Genomic DNA, 27,761 nt, shown 5'->3' with positions numbered 1-27,761 from the left:
CCTGCCTGGGGGCGGGGCGACTCCCCAAGCTGGGGTCTCTGGGGCTTCTTCCCAAAGCCAGTGTGTCCTGCATTGCCCCTCCCTCCCAAACACTTTTGGAGATGACCCATGAAACCCACAGGCATGTGGGAAATGGCTTGGCCATTCTGACACTGTAAGCTTGTGAGTGGTTTCTACTGCAGCAAGCAAGACTGAAGCTAGACATTAGGAAGGACTTCCAGGAGGAACTGTGAAGATGAGGAAGAGGACTATAAACAAACAGGTAGGGAATCTTGCTCTGTAGTAACTTGATGGATGTCTAGAGCAATGTTGTACCCTACTGGTAATTCTACCATTTCCATCTCTTGTATCGTAAGACCCTTGTTTTTTTGGCACACATACACTTGACTGCACACCTATAAGCACCTGTCAGCCATCAGTGGGGTGAAATGGAGCCTGGGAGGAGCTGGGAGGGTTTCCTTCCCTAGAAATGGCTTAGGAACCAGGACACATCTACTCTCCTGGGTGAGATAGGGCTGGCCTGGACCTGGCGGAGGATGAAATAAAGAGGCGTGGTCTTGTGCCCTGGCTCAGGGGTGGGGGGCTGTGTGCACACGGTTTGTGTAGGCCACCATCACAGGGCTCTTGGAGGGACCCAAGAAGGACCGGGTGAGGTCTCTGCTCTCCAGGGAGCTTAGGAGCCAGAACCAGGAAAACCTGCATTTACAGAGCATCAGACAGGTGCCAGAGGCTTTGTGCTCACTGCTTTATCAACTCTCCCAGCAAAACGTAGTAGGTATCTCTGCCTTACACGTAAGGAAACGAGCTCAGAGAAGTTAAGGAGCTAGCCCAGCGCCGCACAGCTAGTGAGTGGTCGGACTTTAACCACAGCGGTCTGTCTGGTCCTAACTCTCATACAAATTATACTCTGCTGCCTCCCCGCCCTTAGAGCCTTCTGGTAAGGTTCCCTTGGCGTCATCTCTAACTCAGAGCTTCGGCAATCACACCGTATGGAAAAGTCCAATACTTCTCCGTGTAAAGACCCCCTAGATAAGACAGCAAGATCCTAGAAACTGACAGTTCAAGGTAAAGGCTGTTCCTTATCTGACGTCACATCCTTCCTGCTTTTCGTGTGCCCTTGCAATAGTACAGGGAAGCTGGGACATACTTTTGCCTTCTATGTTCTTATTTGACAAAGTAACATGTTGGAAATCCTAAAAGGGAACACGATGGTCGCTACGTGTACAGGGCTTAGAGCATCTCACAGCCGGTACTAGCATGGTCCTTTCCTAGAGAGGAAAGTAAGGCACAAGGAGGTGAAGAGACTTGCCCAAGGCCACACCGAGGTGGATGGCAACGTGCAAATCCAGGCAGTCTGGCTCCGAGTCCGTGCCTGTAACTTCCACGATGCTGCCCCTAAGTGTGTGTCGGCCAGCACTGCCTCACGGGCTCCTTCCTCTCGGGGACCCAGAGGGACTCCCTCCCTTGACCTCGCTGCCAGCCGGCTCACGTGTCCCAAGCTCACCTCTACCAGCATCCCCTGGCATCTCCATGGGCTATTTTCAGGTGCTCCTGCGTGGCTGACGGTCCCCACCGTGCGTTTGGAAATCATCACACATCCTGGCTGCACAGGGCTGGAAGCACAGGCTCCTTAAGGAGCAAGTCCGTTTTTCTCCCTTGAAAGTCCTCCCTGTTGTAGTAACTAACTCGCACAGCTGGCTGCATCAGACCCCGGCCCTCTTTCCAGTCCTGCCAGCATGGAGCTGCGCCTGCTCCACTTGGAGGGGCTTCCTGACCCTTTTGGGCTCTGCTAGACCTGGAGTGTCCCCAAGCCTCCCCCGCGCACCTACGCGGACTTGGCGCCCGGGCCAGGCAGCCACCATTGCTTATGCAACACATGGAGGAAATCTGTCCCCAGGGAGAAGCTGGGGATGAGAAACACAAATTCAGGACAGGCCTTCCTCTGAGGAGAGAAGGAGGAACACACGGGATATTAAAGGCTTCTCACAGGCTGTCTCTTGAGCCAGGTACAAGTGAATATTTTTCCCTGTACCTCCTGTCCATGTTATCCATATTTGCATATCTAAGATAGTTCATCATAAAAGAAAAAAATGGAATAAAAGCCCGAGTTCCCTAGGCTGTAACTATTCGGTGCGTCTGCAGCTGTGAGGCGACTGTGAGCTGTGGTGGGGACGGAGGAAAGGCTGTGGTTCTGGGCTCCATCCTCGGGGTGGGTGACATGAGCCCATGGGGAGTGGGGACTGGTCCTCGGGGGTGCTGACGCCGGCAGACACTGAAAGTGAGAAAGCCCGATGCGTGTTCAGGGGCTCGGTGGGTTCCGCCCACCGGCCCCGGGAAGCAGGCGTCTGTGAACCGTGGGGTGTGCTGGGGAGGGGGCAGGGAGGTGCCCTTGGAGCTGGATTTTGCTACCGGATCTGCGCCTGTCTCAGAGGAAACAGCGCTCAGAACTATCAGGCTTCCAGCGACAGTAAGACAGGGTTAGTTAGTGTGCCCAGCGTGGACGTCTGTGAGGCAGGTGCCCTGAGGAAGCTTCTAGGTGAGGCCTCCCTGGGGGGGCACCAGGTGCTGACAGCCCGCCGTCGGGGGGCATTAAGCGGGGCTGGGGGGTTCCAGCTGGGACGCCTGGTGGGGGCTGCATGAGATGCTACTGGGACCCACTGTGAGCACCTGGGTGTAGCGGGCCTGGGTCTGGGGAGGGCACAGGCCCAGAGAAGGACTGTGACGCCTTCGACAGGAAACCCTCCAGATGAACCAAACCTGCCAGCACCTTCAGGAATAGCTGTGATACCAAAGCCTGGAATCTCCCAGGAGCCGAGGGGAGAGAGAATGGCTTACTCTCTTGGGGCCCGTGGGGGTGGGGAGCATTTGTCACAGCGAGTGAAGTCCGGGCACCCTCTGCAAGGGGACAGCCAGGAAGGACACGGCCGCCCTCCTCCAGGGTTTCCATTGTGAGCGTCCGGCGTGGATGACGGGGGTCAGAGAGGTCGGGGAGGTGCTGGCTGCGCCCGTGGGTGTCCAGGGCAGTGGGGTGTGGGAGTGAACAGGAAGGCACTGTGTGGGCCCCGAGGGCCCTGGCCGAGGGGAGGGGAGATGGGGGAAGCCGAGCTCGCCTTTCCTCCGGATGCCAAAGCATCTCGCTCATCTGTTCGCTTTCCAGGTGAGAGGACGCAGAGGTCCAGAGAAGCCGTGCGCCTAAGGTTATTCCGAGCGAGCGCGGCCGGCAGAGGCGGTGGGACACTGACTGCCAGTTCCGGGCTCTCCCACCGCCTCAGGCAGCCTTTTCTAGCCTCTGCTCTGACTCAGCACAGAGTCAAAGTGTTCTCATGCTGGCCCTCACTCCCCTGCAGCCCCTCCCCAGTACCTCCTGGGAACCCAAGGGCATTTGGCTCCCCTGGCTCCGCCTTTACTACCGACCATCTAAGATCGCTTTATTGATTCAGGTGAGGGAGAGCAAGAAGTGTCTTAGGAAAGGCTGAAAAATCTTGAGATGCGAGGCATTTTGTTAGCTTTTGTCTGGAAAATGCCTAGTTTCTTTGTCCCAAAAGAGCTTTAAGAAAGGCTGGCAGAGTCTGGGATAATCTAGTGCAATTGGTCAGGCCCTCTGGGGGAATCTTCCAGCCTGAGGAGTTCTCCAGCCTTCAAAACACTCCCGGCTGGCTCTCCAGGAATTGTTCTAGCCATTGCACAAATGGGAAAGCAGACCCCACCCCACACTGCCCACCATCATCCACACTAAGCCTCGCGGGTGGGGCCTGATGTCATGTGGGCACTTCTAAGAAGCTCATTCTGCTGCCGCCCACATTCTACTTCTGACTTTCTCGAACGGGTGCCCCAACCCAGGGAAGACTCTTGTGACCAGCGTCTCCCATATGTTAGCAGGGACCCTAAATTTCTCCAGGCTAGTGGACTGCCATTCAAGGAATCTGTTTCTGCAGCTGGGATTGGAGCCCAGGGCAGCTGAGGTCACCAGAATCTCTCTCCAGATGTGCAAGGAAGGGGCTTAAAAGAAGCTATGCCTGTCACAGAGTGAACCCCATTCACATGATTCCTGTCCGCGTGCCAGGCTGCCTGAAATCAGACCCACCAGGGAAGGCAGCTTTATGATGTGAGGTCAGCCTGGCAAACCCTGGAAACACAGGCAGCCTGTGTCTTGGGAGGAGCGATGCTCTGGGCGCTGGAGCACTGGACTCCCAGTTCTGTAAGAGACTGCGGATTGAAAGAGATGGTCCTTTGAGCTATGACAGCCTGGGGTGAGGATTTGAACTTCTTTCCTTGGACCACTTTTATATAGAAGGAGTGAGGAGGGGGAAACAGAGGCAGGGAACATTCTGTTCATGCTTAGCCACCAGATAGAGGTTCTGAGCACTCAGGCCTCCACCGCCCCCTGACAAAGTGCCCAAAGCACAAATTTACACAAATGCCCACCTAGGGCACCCCCCAGCCTGTGGTGGGTACTGCCAGGGGGCCTGCCTGTAGGCGGTGAACCCGCACAGATTCCTCAGAGGCTGTGGACCCCATGACTTGGTGACTTCCGAGACCACAGCCCTTCATGTGTTGTTGCTCCAGTGGATGGGGGGAGGGGGGAGGGGGAGGGGGCCTCGAGGAAGTCAGTCCATCTTCACTCCCCTCCCAAAAGACCCTGGGTGTTAGTCTGGAGGGCTGGGAAAGGCCATACAGAATTGCGAAAAACCCTATTTTTTCTATTTTGTGAAGGTTGACAGGAAGGCGAACCCTTGCACTTAGGAATTCTCCACGCTGTATTTTGGGGGATTCCTGTGGGACCCCACGCTACAGGGTTTCGGCTCAGAATACAAAACCACCTTCACCATCACCATGTATCGAGGACTGCTGTGTTCCAGGCGCTGTGCTAGGTGCTTGGCGAGCTTTATTTATTTCTCACGGCAGCCTTGCAGAGGCATTACGAGGATGCCTGTTTTGCAGATGAGGAAATAGACCTCAGGAGGTTACACAACTTGCCCAAGGTCACATCAGAAGCAGTGGAAACAGGATTCTAACCCAGGGCTTCCTTCCCTGCTCTTGGGCCTCTGGTGCACAACCTTAAATGTTGCCATATTAATGACAGCAGCCCTAGGTTTCCATGGCCACCTTCTATCACATGAATCTGGAGAAGTCTCAGGAAGGAAGAAGTCCAATGCTTTTCTTCATATACCCGGGAGGGCACAGTCTCTCAGGTCCCTGTGCTCATAGATGAGCAAAGACAGAGTTGGTTCCACCGGCCAGAAAGCCTGGAACCTCAGGGCTGGTGGGCCTTGGAGGTCTGGCCTCGGCACTGGAATCCAAGCTCACAGGATGTCCAAGCCAGAGGAGATGAGTCAGCTCCCCTCAGGTGACAGGTGCGGACATTCACTCAGGAGGAGGACACAGACTACCCAAAGCCACAGAGCTAGTTAGAGCATCGCGTGTGCATGTGTGTGTGTGTGTGTGTGTGTGTGTGTGAGAGAGTGTGCACATGCTGGAGATGGCAGTGGGGTGTTCCTGACTCCCAGACCCTAGGGAGGAGCTCAGGTGAGAAGGCCTTGGAGCCTTGGTCTATATCCAGAGGAGTGGCCCACAAAAAAAGGCTATTTAAATTGTTTGTTTTGTCTTAATACAAGGCGTGTATTTGGTGACCCCAAGAAGTGTCAGTAGGAAAGTGGAGGACAAGACACAGAAGAGAAGGAAGCCAATGCAGAGTCATTAATGATCAGGCCACTGCTTTGGGCAATCAGGGCTCAGTCCCACTGGGCACCTCGGAGATGGCGTGGAATGTGTCTCAGAGTTGTTCTGCCCAAGAGACGAGGAAGCTGGGGCATTAGTCCAGCAGCCCATCATCACTGGTTAAATTCTGCTGCCGAGGGGCATCAGCTCCTCAGCACCCTCCAGCAGCAAAGAAAGCAAAGAGCTATTTTTAAAGGTGTGTGTAGCCCTGAGTAAGCTACCAGTTCTCTAGAGTCTTGAAAACCTTGGGGGTGAGGAAGCCTTGGCATCAGTCCCAGAGACAGTCTGGAGCAGAGACGGGCGAGACCGAATGCTGCCCCCGGAGGCAGGTTGTGCCAGGAGAGGGAAAGGGCTGTTTCTGCACGCCCTGTGGGAAGGGTGGCCATGTCCTACTGCAAGAGGAGTTGAAGCGAGATCTTAAAGAGAACTTCCTGGGATACCAGTGAAAAAACCCCACATGCCTAGAGCTCATCCAACTATAGAGCATGATTGGTGGCCACAGGAAAAACGATAGAGCAGAGAGTTACACAGTAGCAAGGAGTTTGAGGCTCCTTGTTGCTAGGCGTGGCCAACGAGCTCTTCTTTATCTGGTGGCGGTGGCACAGGGGGTACTGGGAGGCAGATGGAGGTTGCATAAAGAAAGGTTTCTTCACCCCACCCTTGGTTATTCTAGCACCAGGAGGCTCCAAAGTTGGGTGGAAGCAAAAGGAAGGGATCCCTTTTCTGGCACGACTTGGAGCATCTTACATGGGGCAAAGCCTTGGAAGAAATAAGTCCTCAGGTTGCCCTCCAGCCAGAGCCACCCCACCTCCCTGGGCCCTTGCTCCCCCTCTGTGAAAAAGGGAGATTGGAAGTATGGACTAGATGAGCCTAGGGTCTCTGTCCAGTGCCAAGGCCATCCTGGTGGCCCATGGGTTCTCTTCCATTCATCCTCCCACAAGTTTTCTTGAGCCCTCGGCGTGTGCTCAGCACTAGCTGGGGAGAAGAGAATCACAAAGAACACAAGCTCTGGCCTCTAGGGGGAGGGGAGAGGGAGGGGGAAGTAGCCCCCGGGCAGCCTGCGTGCTGTCTTGGAGGAGGCAGGTGGCTCAGACTGCTGGTGGCTCCACTGGAAGAGAGGAAGGGCTGGGGAAGACCAGATGCTTCCTAAACCCAGCAGGGCAAGAACCCTCCTCTTCACAGACCTGGCCCCCAAAAGCTGGGGTCCACCCGCCTGGAGGGGCTTTATGCCCAGGCCAGGACTGTAAGCATCGCGCCTTCCCCCAGCCTCATTTGGCCAGTCTAAAGATGGAGCTGGTTCAGTGAAGGTCAGCTTCCTCGCAGCTATCTATGTAAGCCAAAGTCTAGAAAGCCAGCTCACTGATCATTACGATACTTAACACACGTACAGCAGGGACCACGAGCCAGGCACTGCTTTAAGAGCTTTAACTAACTCAGCCTTCCAACATCCCTGTGAGGTAGATACTATTATTATTCCCATTTTATAGATGGGGAAACAGGAAAAGTGAGGTGAAGAAACCTGTTCAGGGCCCCAGAGCTAATAAAAGGCAGGACCCAGACTGGAAACCCAGATAGGCTACCCTTAACCACCTGCCAGAATGCTTCTAAGCAGGTTCACGAGCTCAGCCCGCACCAGCCACCCCCTCCCTCTGCCCTGTGGGTGCCCTCCCCAAGTTCAGGCTCCCGTCCTCCTGGGGCTCTTCCTTGCCAAGACGCCCCTCCCTAGTGGAGACTGCAGGAGCCGCGCCACAGCCCCTCCACTGGTGAGGCTCATCACTGCCAGAGGGCCCCAGCCCCCCTCCCCCGCACCCACATGCACTCCGTCCCGCCAACCGAGCACCGTTGCCTTTCGTTCACAGTGACGGCTCCTGCGCCCAAGCCGGTGGGGGCACGGAGGACTCCGTGGCGGCGGCGGCGGTGGCCGGCAGACCCAGTGCCCACGCCTCGAAGGCTCAAGCCCAGGAGCTGCAGGAGGAGGAGGAGCGGCCGGGGGCGGGGGGCGCCTCCCCGCGGGCCGGCCCCCACCGCGCGGCCTCCCCCGGCCGGCAGCAGCCTGCCCTGGCGACGGCGCTCTGCTCCCGCGCCCCTGCCGCCTCCGATTACGAACTCTCCCTTGACCTAAAGAATAAACAGGTACCCAGGGCCTCCCACGGGGGCGGGAAGGGTGGTGAAGGGCCCTACCTCGGGCGCTGTCCAGGGTACCACGGATGCCCCGTCGGGGCTGGCTCTGCTGCAGGGTCACCTCTCTGCCGCGGCTCTCCCCAGCTGAGGAAAGTAACCTGCCCTTCCCTGCAGCCCAGTTCCTCAGGCAGCCAGCCTTCACATGGCAGGGGTCACCCTTGCGACGCCAGGCCCATAGGCAGTGTGTCCAGGGGCTCTCCTCTTACCACTGCTCACGCCCCTCCAGGCAGGGGAAGCCCCCACCCCTCGCTCAGAAGAGATGGCCCAGTGAAGGGGCAAGCCCCGTGCCTAGGCACACACGGGCTCAGATGAGGTTTGAAGACCGTGGTCTCCTGCAGGTAGACTGAGGATCCCCAAGATTAACCGAGACTGGGGGAGTCCAAAGTGCCCCCATTGGAGAACGAATTTCATTGAAGGGCTCTGGGCCTCCATCTTCCACTCTGTGAAGCAGGAGGAGAAAGTAGCCAGTCACGGGGTCCCCACTGAACCCCCTAAAATAATAATGACATGGTTTGTTTTGGTCAAAAATTAAGAGATCTAAAGGAAGATCTCTGTGTGTGTGTGTGTGTGTGTGTGTGTGTGTGTGTGTTGGCAGTGATGGGGGACAGGGCACTGGAGAGGTGAGCGGTGCTTAGAGAGGCTTTTTGATTTAATGTCGTTGAGAAAGAGCACTTAACGTGGAGACGTAGAGGTGGGCTCTGTTCCTCGTTCCTGTCCCAGTTACTCTGTGACTTTGGGAATGCCTGTTAAGCACTCTGGGCATTGGTTTCCTCATCAGCAAAATTGGGAATTAGTCCTTGAATCATCTCTGAGGTCCTTCTAGCTCTAAAACATGTAGGTCCTAAAGAACGATTCTTTAACCCAACGGACTCTGAGTTTTGGAAGTGAAGCTAGCAGAAAAGTCACGAAGCCTCCATCAACTCCAACCAAACTCGTTTCTTTCAGTATAGATGCCACGCTATTTCCCTGGGCCACGGGCCAGCTGCAGTGGTGCCCCTGGTTTTCAGTAAAGTATTTGACAAAATCTCCCATGATACCTATGTGGACAAGGTAGGAAGTAGCTTAGAGGACAATATAGTCAGACGGGTTGTTCTCAGACAGAAAACCAAAAAACCACTGGCTTTTCTATCAGTGCCATTTCCAGGATCATTGAGTGGGGTGCTGTCCTTGGTCCTGCCCAGATTAACTATTTTGGGAAGGGACTGCTTTCTGATGACACACAGTTGAAAAGGAACAGCTAATACCTTGCTGATAGAATCCAGGATTTAAAAAAAAAAAAATCTCATTAGGGCAGAAAGGTGGTTTAAATGAAAAAAGTCAAATGAAAGAAGAAAAAATCTGAAGTTGTGCTCTTAGCTTTGAACCTCCCACAGCACTACTCTAAGATGAGCAGGGTGGGTCCTGGGAGAGAGGCCTCAGGGTTTCAGTTGACTATAAACTCAAGATAAATCAAGAGCCAGGGAAGCCGCTGCCAAAGAAGTGGGCCCAGCAGCCTTCATAGAAGGGTAGGTAAAACCCCCAGTGTCAGGGGGCAGCTGTCCGGAGCCCCACGCAGTTTACTGGTCAGGCTGCCTGGCTCACAGGGCTTCACCTAAAAGGCAACTAGAGAGTCCTGAGGTTCTGAGGTTCTCCTAAGAAGGGAAACAGATCGTCTGGGGTCATCTGGCAAATCTGTAGACAGGAAAACAAGCTTTAAACGTGGAAGAGCTGGCATGTGAATGGCTGGATTAGACTATTTTCTATCATTCCAGGTAGAAAGAGTGGTGCTGATGCATGAAAGTTGTAGGAGAGGAAGGTTGTTTTTTCGCTCAGTTAACAATTAGAGCTGTTAAAAATGTGGCACGCCCTGCTAGTGAGGTGGGGAAGGCCCGTGCCGGGACTGGGAGACAGTCCATCTGGAACAGCACGGTGTGACGTGGGCGGTCCACTGGCCCAGATGACAGCATCCTTTCAATCCCACTTGGCTCTGCTCCTTGAGGACAGAGACCATCTCCTACTCATCTGTGCACCCATCCCCCAGCGTCCAGTAGAGTGTCTCACACAGAGTAAGAGCTCATCGAGTGAATATTTTTTGAATAACTGTGATGTGCAAAGTATTGAGGAAGTGGGGTACCAAAAAATGGTTCCTACCTGCCCCCATAGAGATTACAGTTCAGTGTAAGGAGTATCCAGTTAGTAACACCAAAGGTACCTTGTGCTTGACTCGGGGGTTGGGGCATGTACAGTCGTGCGGGGGTCTGATGGGCACCGTGGACCTTTTCCATAGTGGGCATAATTCTAGTAGATGGGTTTGCACGTCAGGCCAGCAGGAGCAGGGCGGGAAAGATGAGGGCTGGCAGGGGTGTGGCAGGGCCCTTGTGCCCTGGATAATTGCCCACCTCCCCTGGCCCACATGGCTCTCTAGGCCAAGCACAGGCTGGGGGTGGGAGGACGAGGGCAAAAAGGGATTTGGGCTGGAGCTGAGTGACTGAGAACACGGCACACATTTATAAGAGACGGAGCTCCGCAACTCTCTTCTGCAGATGCACCTTGTGACCTTAGGCGAGTTGCTTAACTTCTCTGAGCCTCTGTTGCCTCACGTAGCTCTTTGGGGCTTGATGCATGCTGTTTCCTTTGCTTCTGTTGCTAATATCCTTTCTCCCCTCCACACTCCTGCACTTGTCCTTGTTCGCTCCCCCTCTTGCTTTAGGACTTGCTTCCCTGCTCCTTCCTCCTCCCTGGCAGTCTTCCTTGCCCTCCCCAGGCTCTGTTGGGTGCCCCTTCTCAGTGGCCCCATGGCATCCTGGAGCTCCCTGATGTAGCCCTTCAGCAGTGGATCACCATTCCTGTTTACTTGGCTCCTTCTTGAAGGCAGGGCACAAGACTGATTCATCATTACCTCCCCAGCACCTGGCACAGCGCCTAGTGTGAGAAGATGCTCAAAGGATGAAAAGGGGGAAACAACCACTCAGTGACCTGAAGGGGATGGGCATGAAGCCTGGGCCAGGACCTGACCTATTTCAGGTTTCTTTGGGATCTAGGATTTAGCATCCTGCCCCTGGGATCCTCACCAGCCACACACACCCTGTGGTCCTTGGACTGCAGGGAATCTTGGACAATCACCATCTTCCCAGTCCACCAAGCTGCCAGGCCTGCTCCACAGCTTGTCCACAATCCTGGGTGTTTTCCGTGGCTCCTCCCTCTGCCCCGTGTCTGATCCACCCCCAACCCCCTGACGCTACCTCTTAGCTACTTCCCAAGCCCTACCCTCTCCTGCCACCCACGCCGCCCCTGCCCCTGCCCAGTGTGGGGAAGCCTCCTACAGACGCTCTGCTGTGAGCTGTGCCTCCTCCAGCCCGGTCCCCCGCGGCAGCTGCGTCCTCCTTATGAAGAGGCCATTGGGTCATGCGGCCCCCTGCGTGGAAGGGTCTGGGGCTCTTGTTGTCTGTGGGGGTCAAGGACTCTTCAGGCAGTGGAGACAGGCCCCACAGTCCACGATTTTAGCTTAGTGCCGCCCCCTGTATGCTGCCATTATGGTGAAGGGGTAAGTTCCACGGAAGCGGTGTGCTGGGCACTGTGGGATCATGAACAGGCAAGCAGCCCGACCAGGGTTCAAAGCAGGCTTTCTGGAGCAGCTCCACCTGAGGGAGCATCTGTCTCAGGGAGCAGCTGAGCCGTGGTACTCCCCCTCCGGGTCCTGCCATGTTGAGCACTTTTTGTTTCAGACAGTGGGCAGGGAGGTAGGCACACAGAGAAGATGAGGGGGCCACAATCCTGCCCAGTGCAGGCCGCTCTGTGCTTCTCCCAAGCTCCTCTCCCATCCCCAGACTTTGCTCCGGAGCCTCACATAAGGTTCCCCTTGTCAAGGTCCGCAGACTCCCATGTCCTGCTTTAATGTGCTCAGCTGAGACCTCCTGGATCAGAGGAAATCCCTGCTTACATGTGACCACCCCCCCAACCCAGGCCTCAGCACCATGGCCCCGTCTCCCAGCCGCCCTGTCAGACTCAGCCACACGGGACCTGGAGGAGAGAGCTTGTTCTAATTAACATGGAAGCTCGTTAGCAAGACAGTGCCCCCAAGCCCCTCCACTGCCTCAGCAGGAGCTGAGAGGCTGCTCTCTTGGGACGGAGGAGGCCACAACTACCCAGGATTCACGGGGCTTTGGGAGAGGTGGGCGGGCAGAGATGCTCCTTGGCCAGGGGGCCCAGAGACCCTGCCCTCGCTGGGGCATCCTCCCTCCCACGAGCATAGCTCTCAGATCTCTGACCGGCCCTGGGAAAAACCAGGGCAGGGTGGTGAGAGGGCCTGGCTGGGCGGATGGAGCTGACCTGGGGCACCGCTGAGCCCCCAAGCCTTGTGAGAATGGGGGGAGGAATGCACATGGAAGTGGAGGTGGGGGGCAGCATCTGGAGCTGGGTTTCATGTCCCCCGGGGCAGAGGAGAGAGTTCAGTTTCGTTCATATCTATGAATTCAGATTAAGCCCCACCTGTGGAAGTGGCTCCACACTGGGCACCAGAGATGCAGAGGCAGATACCACCACCCTGCCTGTGAGGCACAGTCTGTGGTGCTGAGTGGCACTGAGGGCGGGCTGCCTGGGATGGGAGGGAAGCGGCGGGGGCGCTGAGGCCAGGGATGCGGCGCGCATGAGGCTGGGAGACGCCTTGTTACACGCTGGGAACAAATAGTGAAGAGCCCACAGCTGAATTCAGACACCATCGTGAGCAGTGGCTCCGGGCCAGGCTCTGGGCCAGGCTGTCCGTGGACCGGACGATGATGAAGACATATCCGGGGCCTCCAATAACTCCCACTCTAATGGAGTCTGGGGGAGGGAAGAATGAGTTAGATAAAAACCGTCAAGTTTGATGGGGAAACGGGGCGTCAAAGAGGAGTATGAACACCCTCTCTGGAGGCCCAGGGCAGGGGGACCCATCTGGCTGGGAGACTGAGAGGCTCCGTGGAGGAGACACATCTGAGACAGTTTTGAAGGACAGGGAAACGTTTTACGCAGAGGAGAGGGCTTGAGAGTGGAAGCTGAGGATGGGGAGGACGTCACAGGCTGAGGCGACAGCTGAGCAAGACCTAGGAAGGTCTGGGACTGGTGGAAAGACGCCAACGCCAGGGTGGGGGGTGGGGGCTGGAAATGCAGGTGGAACAGGCCAGAGGATGAAGTAAACTTCCCAGGGAGGCCGGAGAGGGTGAAGCCATCGGCCCTGGGAGGGGAAGTTATGGTCAGGTTAGGAAGGTTTGATTTATCCAGTAAACATTCACTGAAGGTCTACTGTGTGCTGGGCATGCTTCAAGCACCAGGGATAAGCACTGAGCATGGCAGGCAGAGTCTGCCTTCATGGGGCTTATAGTCAAGCGGAGGACTTGATGGAACAGATTCAAGAAGTTAAAATCTCTTCTTTCCCTGGGTGAAGCACGGACCCTGGCTGGTAGACATCTCCTAGGTCATCTCAGCCAGCCTTCTGCCTCCAAGCAGGGTGACATCACGCCAGGCAGCGGACCCTTTACCACTCTGGAAGCACTTCAGGCAGTGGGATTTCATGCCTTCCCTCCGGGCGCAACAGCATCTCATAACCTGAAGCGCAGCTCTTGTACCTGGGGGCTCCCTCGACCCGTGAACAGGCCAGGGTGGAAGGAGATGTGGATCCCTGCCTGGGGGCATCTCAGGCGCCTGCGCCAGCTCTCAGCTCAGGAATGACCCCGTGGGAGTTGAGTGTTCGGCTGGGAACAGGGCATCATTTCCAGGCCCACGGACACTTTCGCACTGCCCAAGCGTCCCCAAGGACTGATGGAACCCATGGTGCTTCCATTTTGTCCATCGCCTTAGCACAGGCTTTGTCTGCTATTCAAATCCAGACACCCCTAGGGAGGGGCGAGGCTAAGTGTCATCGGTCACTTTCACCTGGGGTGGGGATGTCTCTCTAGTCCTTTCCTGAGCGGTTTCTGATAAGGGAGAAAAAGTGAGCTTAGTAACCCAAGGAGGAGAACGGACCACAGACGGGGTGGTGGGGGCAGGGGATGAAGAGAGGGGATGAAGGGCCCTGGGGCCAGACTGGCCGGGGCCAGAAGTCTTCCTGGGTTCAGATCTGCCCAGAGGAGGCAGCACGCCCTCCTCCCACCAGCCAACCCCACCAAGCCCTGCCCCAGTTGTAACAGCACCCATTGTTGAGAACAGAGGTGACTGGCATTGCACGGTAGCCTGGAGGGACTCCCACTACTGACACGTCCACCCATCATCCATCTGTCTTTATTAAACTCACGTGTGTTGAGTTGTACCATGTGCCAGCCCTTGGCCTGGGAGCTAGGGACGCAGAGATGACCACATCCCAACCCCAACCCTTGTGATGCTCCCAGGAACAGGAAACTACCCCAAGGCAGTGACGTGAATGCCAGCAAAGAAATGAGGTGAACAGGAGTAGCAGCGATTTTTTTTTAGCCTATTTAATTTTCAATTTTCTATTCTTTTAAAATATACACAAAAGTACAAAGAACAGTGTAATAAAAGCCCATTTAACCATCACGCAGGTCCAACAAGTTTTATTGATATTGCTTCATCTAACCCTTCCGCAGCGATATCTGAATACTGCCCGCAACTCCGCTGTCCCCTGCCCCTGGCATCACCAACCTCAGAATCCAACCCTACGTCCCACACCGCTAGGATTCTTGGCAACGACCTGGCATCTCAGGCCTTGGCAAGCTAGGGTTTGCAAACATGAGCCCCTCAGGGCCCTCCAGCTGTGCATTCCCGGGCCCCGCCGAAGCTTAGCCAGGTCACGCCTGGTCGCCAGCCACCGCCACCCTCTTTCGCAAGGACCGCCGCACCCCTTCCCTAACTGCGCTCCTGCTCCTCTCTGTCCTCACTGCAGATTGAAATGCTAGAACACAAGTACGGGGGCCACCTGGTGTCCCGGCGCGCCGCCTGCACCATCCAAACCGCCTTCCGCCAGTACCAGCTCAGCAAGAACTTCGAGAAGATCCGCAACTCGCTCCTGGAGAGCCGCCTGCCGCGGCGCATCTCCCTGCGCAAGGTGCGCGCGCCCACCGCCGAGAGCCTGGCGGCCGAGAGGGCGCTCCTGGAGGGCTGCGGCCTCGCGGGGCTGCCGCTGGTGCGCTCGCCCTCCCTGCCGCCCACCTTCGCAGGCACGCTCACCGAGCTGGAGGACTCCTTCACCGAGCAGGTGCAGTCCCTGGCCAAGTCCATCGACGATGCCCTCAGCACCTGGAGCCTCAAGACCATGTGCTCCCTGCAGGAGAGCGGCGCCTACCAGCTCCACCAAGCCCTGCGCGCAGGCGCGGGGACGCCAGGCCTGGAGGCCGAGGCGCGGGAGCCCGAGGGCGCCCACCCCGGGGCCGGGGCTGAGCCCGCCGAGCCTGCCGGCCCGCCCCAGGGCCATGGCAGCACGCTCATGATGGCTTTCCGGGACGTCACCGTGCAGATCGCCAGCCAGAACATCTCCGTCTCCTCCTCCACCGCCCTGTCGGTGGCCAACTGCCTGGGCGCGCAGACGCCTGCGGCCCCAGCAGAGTCCGCGGCAGGCAAGGCGGAGCAGGGCGGGCCCGGGGGGCAGGAGGCCCCGGAGGCCCCCAGCGCCGGCCAGGGGCACGCGCCGGCCGAGGACGCGAGCGCAGAAGCCGGAGTTGGGGGAGCCCAGCGCGCCAGCCCGCCCGGGGCTGCGGGGCCAGCGGCGGAAGAGGACGAGGAGGAGGCCGAGGAGGTGGGGAAAGGGGCCGAGGCCGAGGCCGCCGACAACTCGGAGCAGCTGAGCAGCAGCAGCACGTCCACCAAATCCGCCAAGTCGGGCTCAGAAGCCTCGGCTTCGGCCTCCAAGGAGGCCCTGCAGGCCATGGTCCTGAGCCTGCCCCGCTACCACTGCGAGAACCCGGCCAGCTGCAGGTCCCCCACGCTCTCCACCGACACCCTGCGCAAGCGGCGGTACCGCATCGGCCTCAACCTCTTCAACATGTGAGTCCGCAGTGGGAGGCGGGGCCGGGCACCTGCCCTTGCAGGGGAGCAGTGCCGGTAACCGAGCGGGTCGTCCCAATGTCCTCCTAGTGTCCACGGTGGCCTCTGCGCCAGCCTGCTGCTTGAGAGACTGTGTAGGAACACGCATTTTATTTGTAATTTGTATGAATTTATTTTAAGGATTAGGGATAAAACACAGCAAACGGTGCTTTAACCACTGGGACTGCTAGATGAAGCTAGGCTTTGAGAAGCGGGAGAAATTTAAAAGAAAACCCTGGCTTAAGTGAATAATAGTACAGGTAGTAAAAGCATTGCGCAGAAGTCATTCAGGTAGGACATGAAGGCAGGGAAACAGCATTATCCCATGGGGTTGATGACACACAGAGAAGAGACAATGGACAAAGGAGAAAAGGAGGCGAGGGTGGGGCAAGCAGAGACCCAGCATGAGGAACACAGGTAGAGAGCAGGAGACGGATTAGAGGCATTAGAGAGCGGCGAGGGGAGACAAGGAGGTGGGTGTGAGGCAGGCAGAGGTGGCACACAAGAGAACAGGGCATGGGAGTAGAGAAGTGAACGGCCACCGCAGCTCAGAGCACCCGGCCAGACTTTTCCTTGCAGCCAGGAGGTACACATACAGCCGGTGGCAAACCGAGCAAACACGCATGCCCCTCCTGTGGGAATGTCGAGTACCTGAGGCATTCATCTCCACCCTCCACCACCTCTTCCTTTACAGCCCTGAGCTGGGAAACACAGCACCCCTCCTACTTAATCAGTGAGGACTGAGCGGAAACCACTCACATGCGCGTTCATTTATTCATTTAACTCCGACTTTTGGAGTGCCAGCACCTGACCACGTAGACGAGCGAGACACGTTCCCTGGTCTCAAGAAGCTTAGACGCCGACTCGCCTGCTCGTAGCTCAGCGGACGTAAAACATTTGCAAACTTGCTAACAATATCTAGAGATAGCGTTATTATGGCATTTTACAGAAAAGGGAACGGGCTCACACAAGGAAGGTGAGTTGCGTGCGTGCTGTGAAAGTTACTCAGTAAGTGGCAGAGCCGGGGGAAGGCAGATCTGACTCCCAATCCCTTGCTCGCTCTTCTGTGTCAGGCTGCGACCCTGGTGAGCGCAGCCCCAGCCTCACTTCTGCAGGTGCACACAGACACTTGGATTCCACAAGACACAGTGGTTCTCAAATTATGTGTACTGAAGGACCAGTTTGGGTTTTCACCCAATATGTTGTGGGCTGATACGTTGGTAAAATACGACAAAAATGAAGTGCCAGAGAAAGTCACATGCTTGGTTGTCCTGAAAATGTCAAAGTGCTATAAAAGGGTCTAAAGGCTTACTTACCCTCTATTTCTGTACTTACCTCCTTCTGGGCCAGTCAGATCTAGCTCGGGGAGCAGCGTGGATCTGCCACCAAGCTGGGAGCTCATCTGCCTTAAGACAAAGCACCCACGCCCACACCCACACCCACACCCACGTATAGAGACACAAGCCTGTGAAAGTAAACCCTGAGAGCAGGTTTCTTGGGTCCACCACGGACAGGGGAGAAGGATGTAGTGGGATAGCTCCCCTCCATTTCCCAGTCCCCCTGCCCTCTGGGTCCCAGTGTGGGTGCTGAGACGGCAGGATGCTGGTGGGAGAAGAGCCTTCTTGGCAGGGCTTGGGGACCTCAGGGTCAGACCCAGTGGGACTGAGGCAGAAAGACAGAAGGGACATCTCTCCACTCGCTATGGAATCCACTTTGGCCAGACCTCCTCAGCCCTGCACCCTCTTCATTCCCATGCGGGAAGGTTCAGGAGACCCTGGGGAGAGGGGCTTTGGAAGGGGAAGGGGAGACCCTCCGCAGTGGAAGGAATGCTGGCATTTCCTGGGAATTCTTCCCAAGGACCTCCAGGCGCTTTTGTGTGTTTCCTGGGCTGGAAGAAAGAAGGGAAGGGAGTCATGGGCGGCCTCACTCTCTAATCCTTCTCCCCACCCGACCCCACCCCAGAAACCCGGACAAGGGCATCCAGTTCCTGATCTCCCGAGGCTTCATCCCCGACACCCCCACTGGAGTGGCCCACTTCCTGCTCCAGCGCAAGGGCCTCAGCCGCCAGATGATCGGAGAGTTCCTGGGCAACAGCAAGAAGCAGTTCAACCGCGACGTGCTGGAGTGAGTGCCCCCCTCCGCCCCGCCGGCCCGCGGGCTCCGCCCCGCCCCGCATGGCCAGGCCCAACAGCTGCGGAAGGACGCGGCCTCCCAGTCTGGGCGGTTTTCCAGAAGCCCCCTGCTATGTGGGTGCCCTGAAGGGAGGCCTGGAGGAAATGACAGACGAAGAGAAAGATCAAGTGTTCTCTGTCTCCTGTTTTCCCTCCATCTGGTTCATCTCTCTGGCTTTGCTTGCCCCCTTTCCATCGGTGGGGGAGAGAGTGGAGGTGCTGTGCCCCGTGGCTTCATTCCTTCTGACCGCCCCTGCTTTGTCTCTCTGCTCTGGGGCAGGGGTGAGGCTTCACTCACAGGCCCTGACTGTGTTGTGTGTTCTCATCCGCCTTCCCGGCCCCATGTGGCCTGGCCCTGGAATTCTCACCTGCTAGGCTCCCACTGACCCACAGTGTTGGGAACACAGGGCTTTTCTCTAGCCCAGGTTGTGCTGAGCAGCACAATGAAAGCGAATTGCCACCCTCCCTGGGAGGAGGAGTGTGTGGGCTGGGGACTCAGACCAGCCGCTGCAGCCCTGCAGGGAGCGGGGCTGGGCTGGGGGCTGGGCTGACAGTGGGGGCTGGGCCAGGCTTGGATGAGGAGGCCTTGTGGCGGGCAGGAGAGGTGGCTTGACCTGAGAGGCCCAGCTCGGACACCTGCTCTGCTCCTAACACTCTCTGGAGCTTTTGCAAGTCACTTCCACTCTAGGCCTTGGCTTCCTCACGTGTAAAGTGAGAGGGCTGGGCTGTGTGATTTCAAAGGCCCCTCCCACTCCTGTGCATCTGTCGTCTTTCCCAGTCCTTAGTGCACCACGGCATCATGCAGGATCATTTGCCCTAAGCATGCTTTCCCATGTAGCCAGGGCCGCCCATAGAGGCTTGCAGGCTGGGCAGTGCTGGGGAGCCAGCGTCCACCAGAGAACAGAGGGCCATTCACCACTCATTCAACAACTATTGAGTGTCTACCATTTGCTGGGAACGGGGCTGAGCTGGGCGTCCTGTCTGTGTACGTGTGTGTGGAATTGGGGGGAGGAACAGGCCTGGCCTCAGGGAAGTTATAGACCCAGGTGTCAATGAGGAGAGAGGAGGGGAGGAGCAGGAAAGAGAGGTGAGGGGCCAAGGAGTCTTGAGTGGGCACCGTGGGCTTAGGGAGGGGGAGTGCAGAGCTGAGCCCCGCCTCTGCCCCTGTGAATGCCTCGGTCCCTCGTGCTTTGTTCTGCAGGCCCTGGCACACTCAGCCTGCACGGGGTAGCTCCTGAGAGAGGAGCCCCCACCCCCCAAGTCCGCAGGGTGCTGGCTGCCTGGTTGGTCGATTGCCAAATGCAAGGAGAAGATGGAGACGCAGAAGAGGCGGGCACTAGCAGGGCAGCCAGACACTGGGCGAGTTGGCATCTCCCTGCCACTCAAGCCAGCTCCCTGGGAACCTTTCAGGATCCACTGCCTCTTCCTTACTCCCACTAGAGAAAACACACAATGACAGTCCCCAGTGCCATTTGTCCAGGCCTGGAAGGCTTCATTGGGATTCTGCATGGCACCCCCCCCCCCCGCCAGTGACATTCAGCCTGTCGCATCCATTCTGTACAAAGCTATTTGCTGAATAAAAGGACATAAATCACCCATCCCCTTGGAGACTGAGACAGTCCAAGCCACACACTCTCCAAGATGCAGCCAGACAGGAAGGGGAGAGGCAGAAAGGGGGAAGGGCTGGGCCCCCACTCCTGGGCCTGTGGGGGACGAAGAGAGGAGGGGGCAAGCAGAATCTGCCCTGGCCGCTGACCCGTGTCTGAGCATCGTAGATGCAGTGACATTTGCCTCCAGAATCAGGCCCTTGGTGCTCTGGGAGGCCAACCTCCCCGTCCCTTTGTGTCAATGTTCCATGGAAGACCCAGTCCAGGAAGGAGCATCTCCAACCAGCCTTTATCAAATAGTAATAGAAGGCGTTCTGAACGTGGAGGGCCATGTCCGCTCCAGTGTTTACTTGGGAAGGTAGTTTCTTTTTTTCTCTAGGAGAAACCAGTCTCAGTTTCCTCATTTGTTAGAAGGGGATAATAGAACCAGTCAAATGAATTAAATTTTTTAAATGCATGTAAATTGCTTAACTCAGTGCCTGGTGCTTACTTAGGAAGTTCTTTTCAAAATGTCAGCTATTTCTAGCGTTACTTTCCCACGTAAAATCACAGGGCATTAGACCCCCCCACCTCCCACCCCACCCCCAACACAGGAGCCCTCAGACCCCTCAGGGCTGGTGTGAGTTCACTCCCCAGACCACAGGAGCCGCTGGGGAAGGGGCGGAGCTCACTGGGAAGTCCTCTCTGGTGCTGAGGAGGGAGGGCCAGACAGCAGCCAGATTGGGAACGGGACCCCTTGGGGCTGGAGGCGTCCCCCTCTTAGGCTTCACATGGCTGGGAAATTTGGCTCCGCTCTATTTCCTTTCTGAAATGCTCGCTTCAGCAGGTTTGCAGGCCGGCGGATGGGGGAAGTTCCGGGCTGGCGGTGGGCAGCCTCTCCCGGCCGGTCGGGCCATCCCCTCCGACGTGAGCCGCACGCGGGGAGGGGCGTCGTGTCTGTCCTTTCCCCGGAAGTGCAGGCAGGGCAGCGTCGGGGCTGGGCGGCCAGAAGGAAGTTTCCGGGCGTTCCTTCTCTCACCGTGTCGGCTCCATTCTGGGTGAGGCATTAGAGTTTGACGTGGTATCAGATTTCATTATTTCCTTTCCGTGGAAATGTGCTGGCCAGCGTGTAACAGATTTGTTCTTCTTAGGAGACGTTCAGAAATGAAGACAGATTGTCAGGCTCAACAGGCTGGAAGGCTGTGTGTGGCCTTTCATCACTAGGAAGGAGTGATTTGAGAACGTCCAGCCCATCGTCCGCGTGTGGCTTCAGAAGGGCTGCCTTATTCCTGAGGAGCTCCGCGGGGGGGTGGGGCAGGGGGTGCCCGGGCCAACCCTGCCGGCGCTGGACGAGGGTGGAGAGAGGCTGGGGCAGGCGGGGGTAGCAGACTCTGGGCGTTATCTCCACTGTTCTGAAAACCTGACACTGCCCCCACCCAGAGGAATGGAAGGAGGGGGAGGTCTCTTGTAAAAGCAGCGTCTTCGGGTTTTATAGCCTTGACCCCTCACCTCTCCAGTGCCCTTTCCTGCATTGCTGCCGACACACACACACACACACACACACACACACACACACACACACACACAACTCTCCTTCACAGTAAAGAATCATTGGTATTTAAGCATCACTTACTCCCATATGTGGAAGTCTTGGGACTCCGAGCATGGAGTGAATAGCCCAGAGTTCAGACTCCCTTTGGCTTGGTCACATGTGTCTGTAAACTGGGCTTTGACACAAAAATGAACACACCTGCCACCCTCTCCATTCCGGAGTACTCAGGTCCTAGCCCTGAAGGGCTGTCTCTCAGTCTTGCGTGATGTTCAGGGCTGGCGGAGACCGGCCGCTCCGGGAAGTGAGACTCCTCGGAGAGGCTTCCCGGGCATTCCCCTGCCCGGGCTCCTCGGGAGGGCCGTCTGGGGGCGAGCAGCTGGGAGGCCAAGTGGCTCACGCAGCTCAAGTCGCACTGCGCCCGGCGGGCCCGGTTCCAGGACCCTCCGTGCGGAGCCTCGTGCCCTCTTGCGCGCAGCGCTGTGAGGTGTGGGAGTCCGCACCAGCGAGGGGGCCGAGCAGCGGCCGGCCGGGTCGCTTGGCCGCAGTCACAGAGCTGACCGAGGGCTGGGCTCTGCAGCCTGCAGAATGGCCTACAACAGAGCCCTCCACCCGCCCCCCCCCCCGCCATCGTCTCCTACGTCACCCGACAGACGTGTGGTCCCAGTGCCTTCACAGTGCTTGTCAGACCCCAGCTGAGAGATGCCTCGGATGGTCGGCTAGTCCAGCCCTCTGTTTCACTGAGGGCGGGAGCTGAGGCCCCGAGAGAAGAAATGGCTGGTACCCTGGCCGGTGACAGAGCCACTGAACGGAATCAGGGGCTCTCCCACCCCTGACTCAGCTTCCCTGGCTGGACCTGAGCCTCTGGTCAGAGAAGAAAACAGAGCTGGGAAACTGGTCCATAAATGGCTGGTCTGAGCTGACTCAGGCCCCTCCCTCCGGAAGACGCCTGTCTCCATCTGCCTTCTTACGCACGGTTGATGGTCCTATGACGGTTTCAGGCAGAGCTGACTGGCGATGAGGGACAGGGTCTTCATTCTTTTGCTGGAGGGAACTTCAGGTCCACTTATTCACCGGGCACATCAGCTCCAATTGGGTCCCTAGCGAGAATGCTCATTTCATAAGCTCTGTTATATCCCGAGAGCTTTCCATGCATCGTCTCTCCCACCCCTGCCTGCCCACTGGCTGGTACAGATGTCAGCTCCGTTCTAGAGGCGGAGAAAGTGAGGCCCGGAGAGGCTATGTGACCGGAACTGCACAGCCAAGTGGTGGAGATAAGATTCAGCCCAAAGGTGCCTGACACTGAAGGCCTGACTTCTTCCCATCCCACCCCTGTCATTGGCACCCAGCGTGGGTCTCCAAGTGAAGCCCCCAGAACAGCAGTGGCACCTGGGAACTCGTTAGCAACTTTGATTCTCAGACTCCACCCCAGGCCCCAGAATCAGAGACTCTGGGACGCGTCCAGCAATGTGCATGTGCGTCAGCCTGCCTGGGGGTTTGTTTGAGAGCCACGGGTCAACAGGGGCGCTGCCTGGCCCAGCGACAGGATAACGGCCTCGCCATCCACACTGACTCCTGGCAGTTTCAACATGTGTCTGGCAGCCATCCCTTCTGAAGACCTCAAACAAGATTTTCTTTGTCCCTGTGTGGTCACCAGGGACACTGACAGGTCCCCCTCCTGCTCTGTTTCCTTGGCCACGTTGTTCTTTTCCAGAAAACCTTGACCTAAGGCACGTCATGAGTTCCAGCTAACAAAAATAACTCTCTGGCGGATGAGGATATTTTTAATTGAATTGTATCAGACAAGAACTGCAGAAGTAACACCCGGGTTCCTCCAGCTTGTGGCAGTGGGCGGTTTCGTTTCCCATCCTCATCCTGAAACCTGGAAACCTGGTGTCCGCCTGGAGCAAAGTCCCACGTGGGCAGCACACACACCTCTTCCCAGCCGTGGCCTGAGCCTCGACCTTCCAGATCTTTGCTGTCTCTCCTGGCCAATTAAATTTATCTTTACCTATTTTCAGCTCCAGACTAGTTCCTTTGTCTGCCAGACACTGTCTTGCTCTTGTTAAAAGAAAAAAAGTCGAGATGACGAAATTCCTTTTGATCACAGTTGTGTACGACGCCTCATTTCCCCGCAACGCAGACTGATTCCACGTGTGGGTTGGTATTAACAAGCAATTTCACGGAAGATTGTGCCTGTTTATACAGATGCAGGGAATATCTGGGCTCACACTTCCCCAGCCCTTGTGAGGGGCTTGCCACAGCCCCACCGAAGCCCACGGGAGAGAGGGGGCACGCCACAGTGATTCCCCCTGCATCAGCTGCATCTCCCGGGGCAGGTCCATGTAGGTCCTTGGAAGAAGCCTGATCAAGGCCGGTTCTCCGGGCCCTCATTGCTCACTGGTCTGCCTGTGCTGCTGAAGGAAGTGGGGGTGCACGTGGTCTGGAGTCCACAGGACCTTTCCCCTGCAGCTGTGTCCCGGGGTCAGCTCCAGGTGGTCTGGGCCAACCCGGCAGAGCTTCCAAAGGTGCCGGCCACGGGCCTCCCTCGCCAGCAGACCGCGTGCTCACGGGCCTGTTCATTCTCGCAGTGGGTCTGTCACTCACTCACCCATCCACCCTGGGAACGTTTATTGAGTTCATGTATATGCTAGGGATGCAGAGATTGACTCTGGGAGTCAGAGAGCATATGGCCTAGTGGGAGGACAGACAGGTGCACTCGTGGCATGGGAGATACCACCGTGGAGGTCCAGGAAGACTCCCAGAGAGACAGAAAGCTACCCAGAGACCTGGACGTGGTGGGGGGGGGGGTGGCAGGAAGAAGGAACAGTAGGTTCAGATGTGGGGAGGTTGGAAAGCTTGGCTTCCGGAGGGGAGCCAGGTCACGGCAGGGGCAAGAGGGGCTGGAAGCCACCAGGGCCATGCTTTCTGGGGAACTCAGGTTTCTTACGAGGGGTGTGGGAAGCCTTTAAGAAAATACAAGCAGAGGAGTGAGTGACAGGACCAAATGGGCGTCCTCAAAGCGTTGCTCTAGAAGATGGCTTGGAGGCAGGGAGGCCAGTTCGCGGGGTATTGCTGTCACAGCTGTGGTGCGATGATGAGGCCTCACCCTCAGCAGTGGCCGTGGAGAGAGCGGAGGTGGCTGGAGCCCAGAGGCAGAGGGAGGCGCAGGGCCTGGTGGCCGGTGTGGGCGGAGGCGGAACAGAGGTGGCCCTTCGCAGTGAACAGCCTCCCGGGCTGCTGAGAACTCGGAGCGCTCAGCCTTTGCGCGTGACTGTGACTTTGCTTCAGGCCCACTGGAGTGACGGGTGCAGAGTCTACCCAAACCACGTGTGTGTACTTCCTGTTTGAGGGGAGAGAAGCTGGGTATGGGACACTTCATCTGAAAAATTCCTCCAACTAGACATTATCAAATACTTACTCAGAGCAAGTTAAAATATTAAATACCTGGTAAAACGTAAAATTTGTGCACCCTGACTTCCCTGCAAACCAGCGTGACCTGTGGTCTTGTGAAGGTCGCCCAGTGACGGGCGTCCGCGCTCAGCCACCCTCCCTGGCACTTGGGCACACCGTTATTTAACACGGCCTTTCATAAACAGTGTGGACCCAACGCCACCCCCCCCCCAGATCCACTAGTTAGTGACTAATGATAAAATAAGAGGCAAACTCTTTGCAAGAGATAAACACTTAGGAGTTGTCGCCTGTGGTGGCCTTCAGAGCCATCGGAGTGGATAAGGCCCCCTAGGGAGAGGCTGTGGAGAGGGGAAGGGACCGGTGGCCCGCCCTAAGTTAGAGTCAGGTGGAGGAGGACAAGGAGGAGGGCCTGAGATGGAGGAGGGGTGCCCCCAGAGGGAAGTGTCAACCCAGAGGAGGGCGATGGGACGGGAGCAAGGGAGAGGAGTCTTTAACCAGGTTGATGCTGCCAAGAGGCTGGTGGGATGAGATGGAAGCTGGTGCCTTGAACTTGGCAACATGGTGGCCGGCAGTGGTCTTGACCGGGGACGTATTAATGGAATGCCGGGGTAGATGCTTGGCTGGACCAGGTTGAAAAGTGAATGGGATTGAGGATGTGGAGATGGCATGAGGAGGCCTAGAAGTCTGGCTCCAAAGACAGCAGAGTAAAGGGCCAGTGAGGAGAGAGCAAAGAAGGGTCAAGGCTGGGCTCTGATTTGTAAATAGAAAAGGCAAGGCTTTGGGTGCCAAAGATCGTGATTGAGTAGATACTGAATTGATAGGAAAGAACATCTCAAACGTCATGTGTCCAAAACTGAAGTCTCGATCTCTCCTCCAGCATATGTGTCCACCCGTCAAGGACCCATCTCAAAAACTAGTGCCACCAGGCCCCAGGAGTTCCAGCCTGAGCTCTGAGACGCGTCGCTGACTCCTTTTCTTCATCACCGCCCACATTCCTGCCGTCACCTCGTCCATCACTTCCTCCTCTCGGATGTATCTCAGGTTGTCCCTTCAGTTGGTCTCCAACTTAGCCTGAGGCCCATCCTCTCGAGCTTGGACCTCTACAGGTGCCTCCTGACTAGGCCCCCTGCCTCACCCTTGCTCCCTGCCCTTCCTTTTTCATTCATCCTCCCCCACACCCAGAGAAATCTCCTTAAAACAAACTGGATCACATCACTCCTCTGACCACACCCTTCTACTGTTTCCCACTGCATTCAGGAGAAAGCCCTCACTCTCTGCATCCATCGCAGCCTTGCTGGCCCTTTCTGGTCCTTGGATGTTCTTTCCTACCGCAGGGCCTTGGCATGTGCTCTTCCCGAACCCCCTTCTGCTCCTCCCCGTCCCTTGGCCAGCCCCTACTCATCTTTCAGGTCTCTGCTCAAATGTCACATCCCCAAGAGGCACTTTCTGGACACACCGATATAAAGTATGTCTCCTTCATCCTCTCACGAAGCCCTGTCCTTTCCTTACATAGGACTTGTCACAATGATAAGGAAATAATTATTTTTAGCTCTGCATTTAGTGTCTGCCTCTCTCACTGTGACAGGATCTGTGTTTGTGTTGTTTGCCACTTATTCCAGGTCCCTAGCACAGTGCCACGTACACAGGAGGCACTCAGTGCAGGGAGGGAGGGAGGCAGGGAGGGAGGAGAGAAGGGCAAGCAAGCTACTGGGGGCCAGAGAAAGCTTCAGGAAGCAGAAGGTGGGGGCAGGGATCTGGTCCCCTGCTGTGGGCTCTGTGGCCAGGCCAGCTTAGAAACTGCAGGGTGTCCACAGGCGTCTGTGACTGCTGCCAGCGAAGTGGCCCCTCACCCGTGACTCTGTGATGTGTCCGCGTGCCCCGCCTTGGCCCCTCACAGGTCCCCCCAGGGGCCTGGGTGAGGAGAGACAGGTTAGCACCAGCCCTGGAGAGGGCGTGTGCCGGGAATGCGATGTGTGCAGCCCCCCGCGGGGCCAGCTCTCTTGTGAGCTTCAGTTTCCTCGTATAATAAAAAAAATAACAGGATAATGGTTAATATCGCACAGGACTGAGAAGATGAAGTCATTGTGCACTTAGCGAAGCCCTGAGACCAATACGCAGTAAAGGAGAGTGCAGATGGGGTGCCCCACTGGTGTTAGGACCCCCGCTGAAGTGGGGAGGGTCTTCCTAGCTGTGGGAGCACCGGGCAAGCCCCTTTGTGGTCTCAGTTTTGCCTTCTGTAAAATGGGGAGATACACATACACCACAAACAACCCCCAGAAGCGTGTAAATCTTTCACCTTAGAGATAATGAGAGGAGAGCGGTTTGCGGGCTGTGCTGGTGCGGCAGCAGGAGGGATCTGCAGAACCATCAGACAGTCGGCTCCCAGCAGGATTCCAGGGTGACAAGGAGGAAGGGAGGGGAGATTTTAAGTGTGAGCAAATTCTGAAACATAGAGGGGAATGGGAGAGGGAGGGAAGCGCGGAGACAGATGCACAAGGTCAGGCTCAGGCTGACACTGGCTTACGAAGGAACAGAAAAGCATGCTGTGGGAAGGGGCGAGGACTACGGGTGATTCCAGGGTGGTGGAGCCCACCCCGTGGTGAGGGTCCCCTGGGGCACAGCCTCAGCCCAGCCCCCTGCTCCAGGAGGCACAGGCCCCACTGGGAGGGCGCCCCAGGAGGAGTGGAGAAGCAGCCTGTCACCCTGAGCTGTACCCCAAAGCCAGCCCCAAATGATGCTGTCATGCCCCACTGTCTGGGAACATCTGCAGAGCCTGGAGGCTGACTGTGGGCCCTCTCTGCTTCTGGGTCCTCCTCAGAGAATGTCAAGGTGGGTGTTGCTGGGGGCCCAAGAAGTCACCTGGCCCAACCCCCAGCTCTACAGAGAGGGAGCCATTTGTCTCCTTGGGGCAGGCGGTAGCCTTTCCACCTCTCAACACAGCTTCTGAGGGGTTTGCAGAAACCCTCTAAGCTCTGCCAACCTCGGAGCACCTGCACATCAAACACCAATGCCCGTGGAAGGCAGGACATATGTGTGTGTGTGTGTGTGTGTGTGTGTGTTTGTGTGTGTTGCAGGGGTAGGGGCTGCCTCTGTCTCTGCCTCCATCCCGCTCTCCCATCCTCACCACCCCCACCACAAAAGCAGCCCCCGAGA

The 27,761-nt window shown here is 56.9% G+C and overlaps 1 protein-coding gene across 6 annotated transcripts in view; it reads left to right on the top strand.

The window, feature by feature from the left end:
• Positions 1 to 27,761, top strand: part of IQSEC3 (IQ motif and Sec7 domain ArfGEF 3) — a 78,718-nt gene that overhangs the window by 31,230 nt on the left and 19,727 nt on the right. For 5 of the 6 annotated variants that reach the window (XM_031444348.2, XM_064478913.1, XM_064478914.1 and 2 more), the window contains exons 3-5: positions 7,578 to 7,851; positions 14,753 to 15,849; positions 17,851 to 18,012. In XM_031444348.2, the coding sequence (XP_031300208.2) occupies positions 7,578 to 7,851; positions 14,753 to 15,849; positions 17,851 to 18,012 (1,533 nt within the window). The remainder of the gene's footprint in view (positions 1 to 7,577; positions 7,852 to 14,752; positions 15,850 to 17,850; positions 18,013 to 27,761) is intronic. The other variant, XM_064478917.1, reaches the window with a different exon arrangement.

This window comes from Camelus dromedarius, chromosome 25 (genome assembly GCF_036321535.1).
Source record: "Camelus dromedarius isolate mCamDro1 chromosome 25, mCamDro1.pat, whole genome shotgun sequence".
In the NCBI taxonomy this organism is placed as follows: Eukaryota; Metazoa; Chordata; class Mammalia; order Artiodactyla; family Camelidae; genus Camelus; species Camelus dromedarius.
Note: the sequence above shows the minus strand (reverse complement) of the source record. Positions and strands in the feature narration are given on the sequence as shown.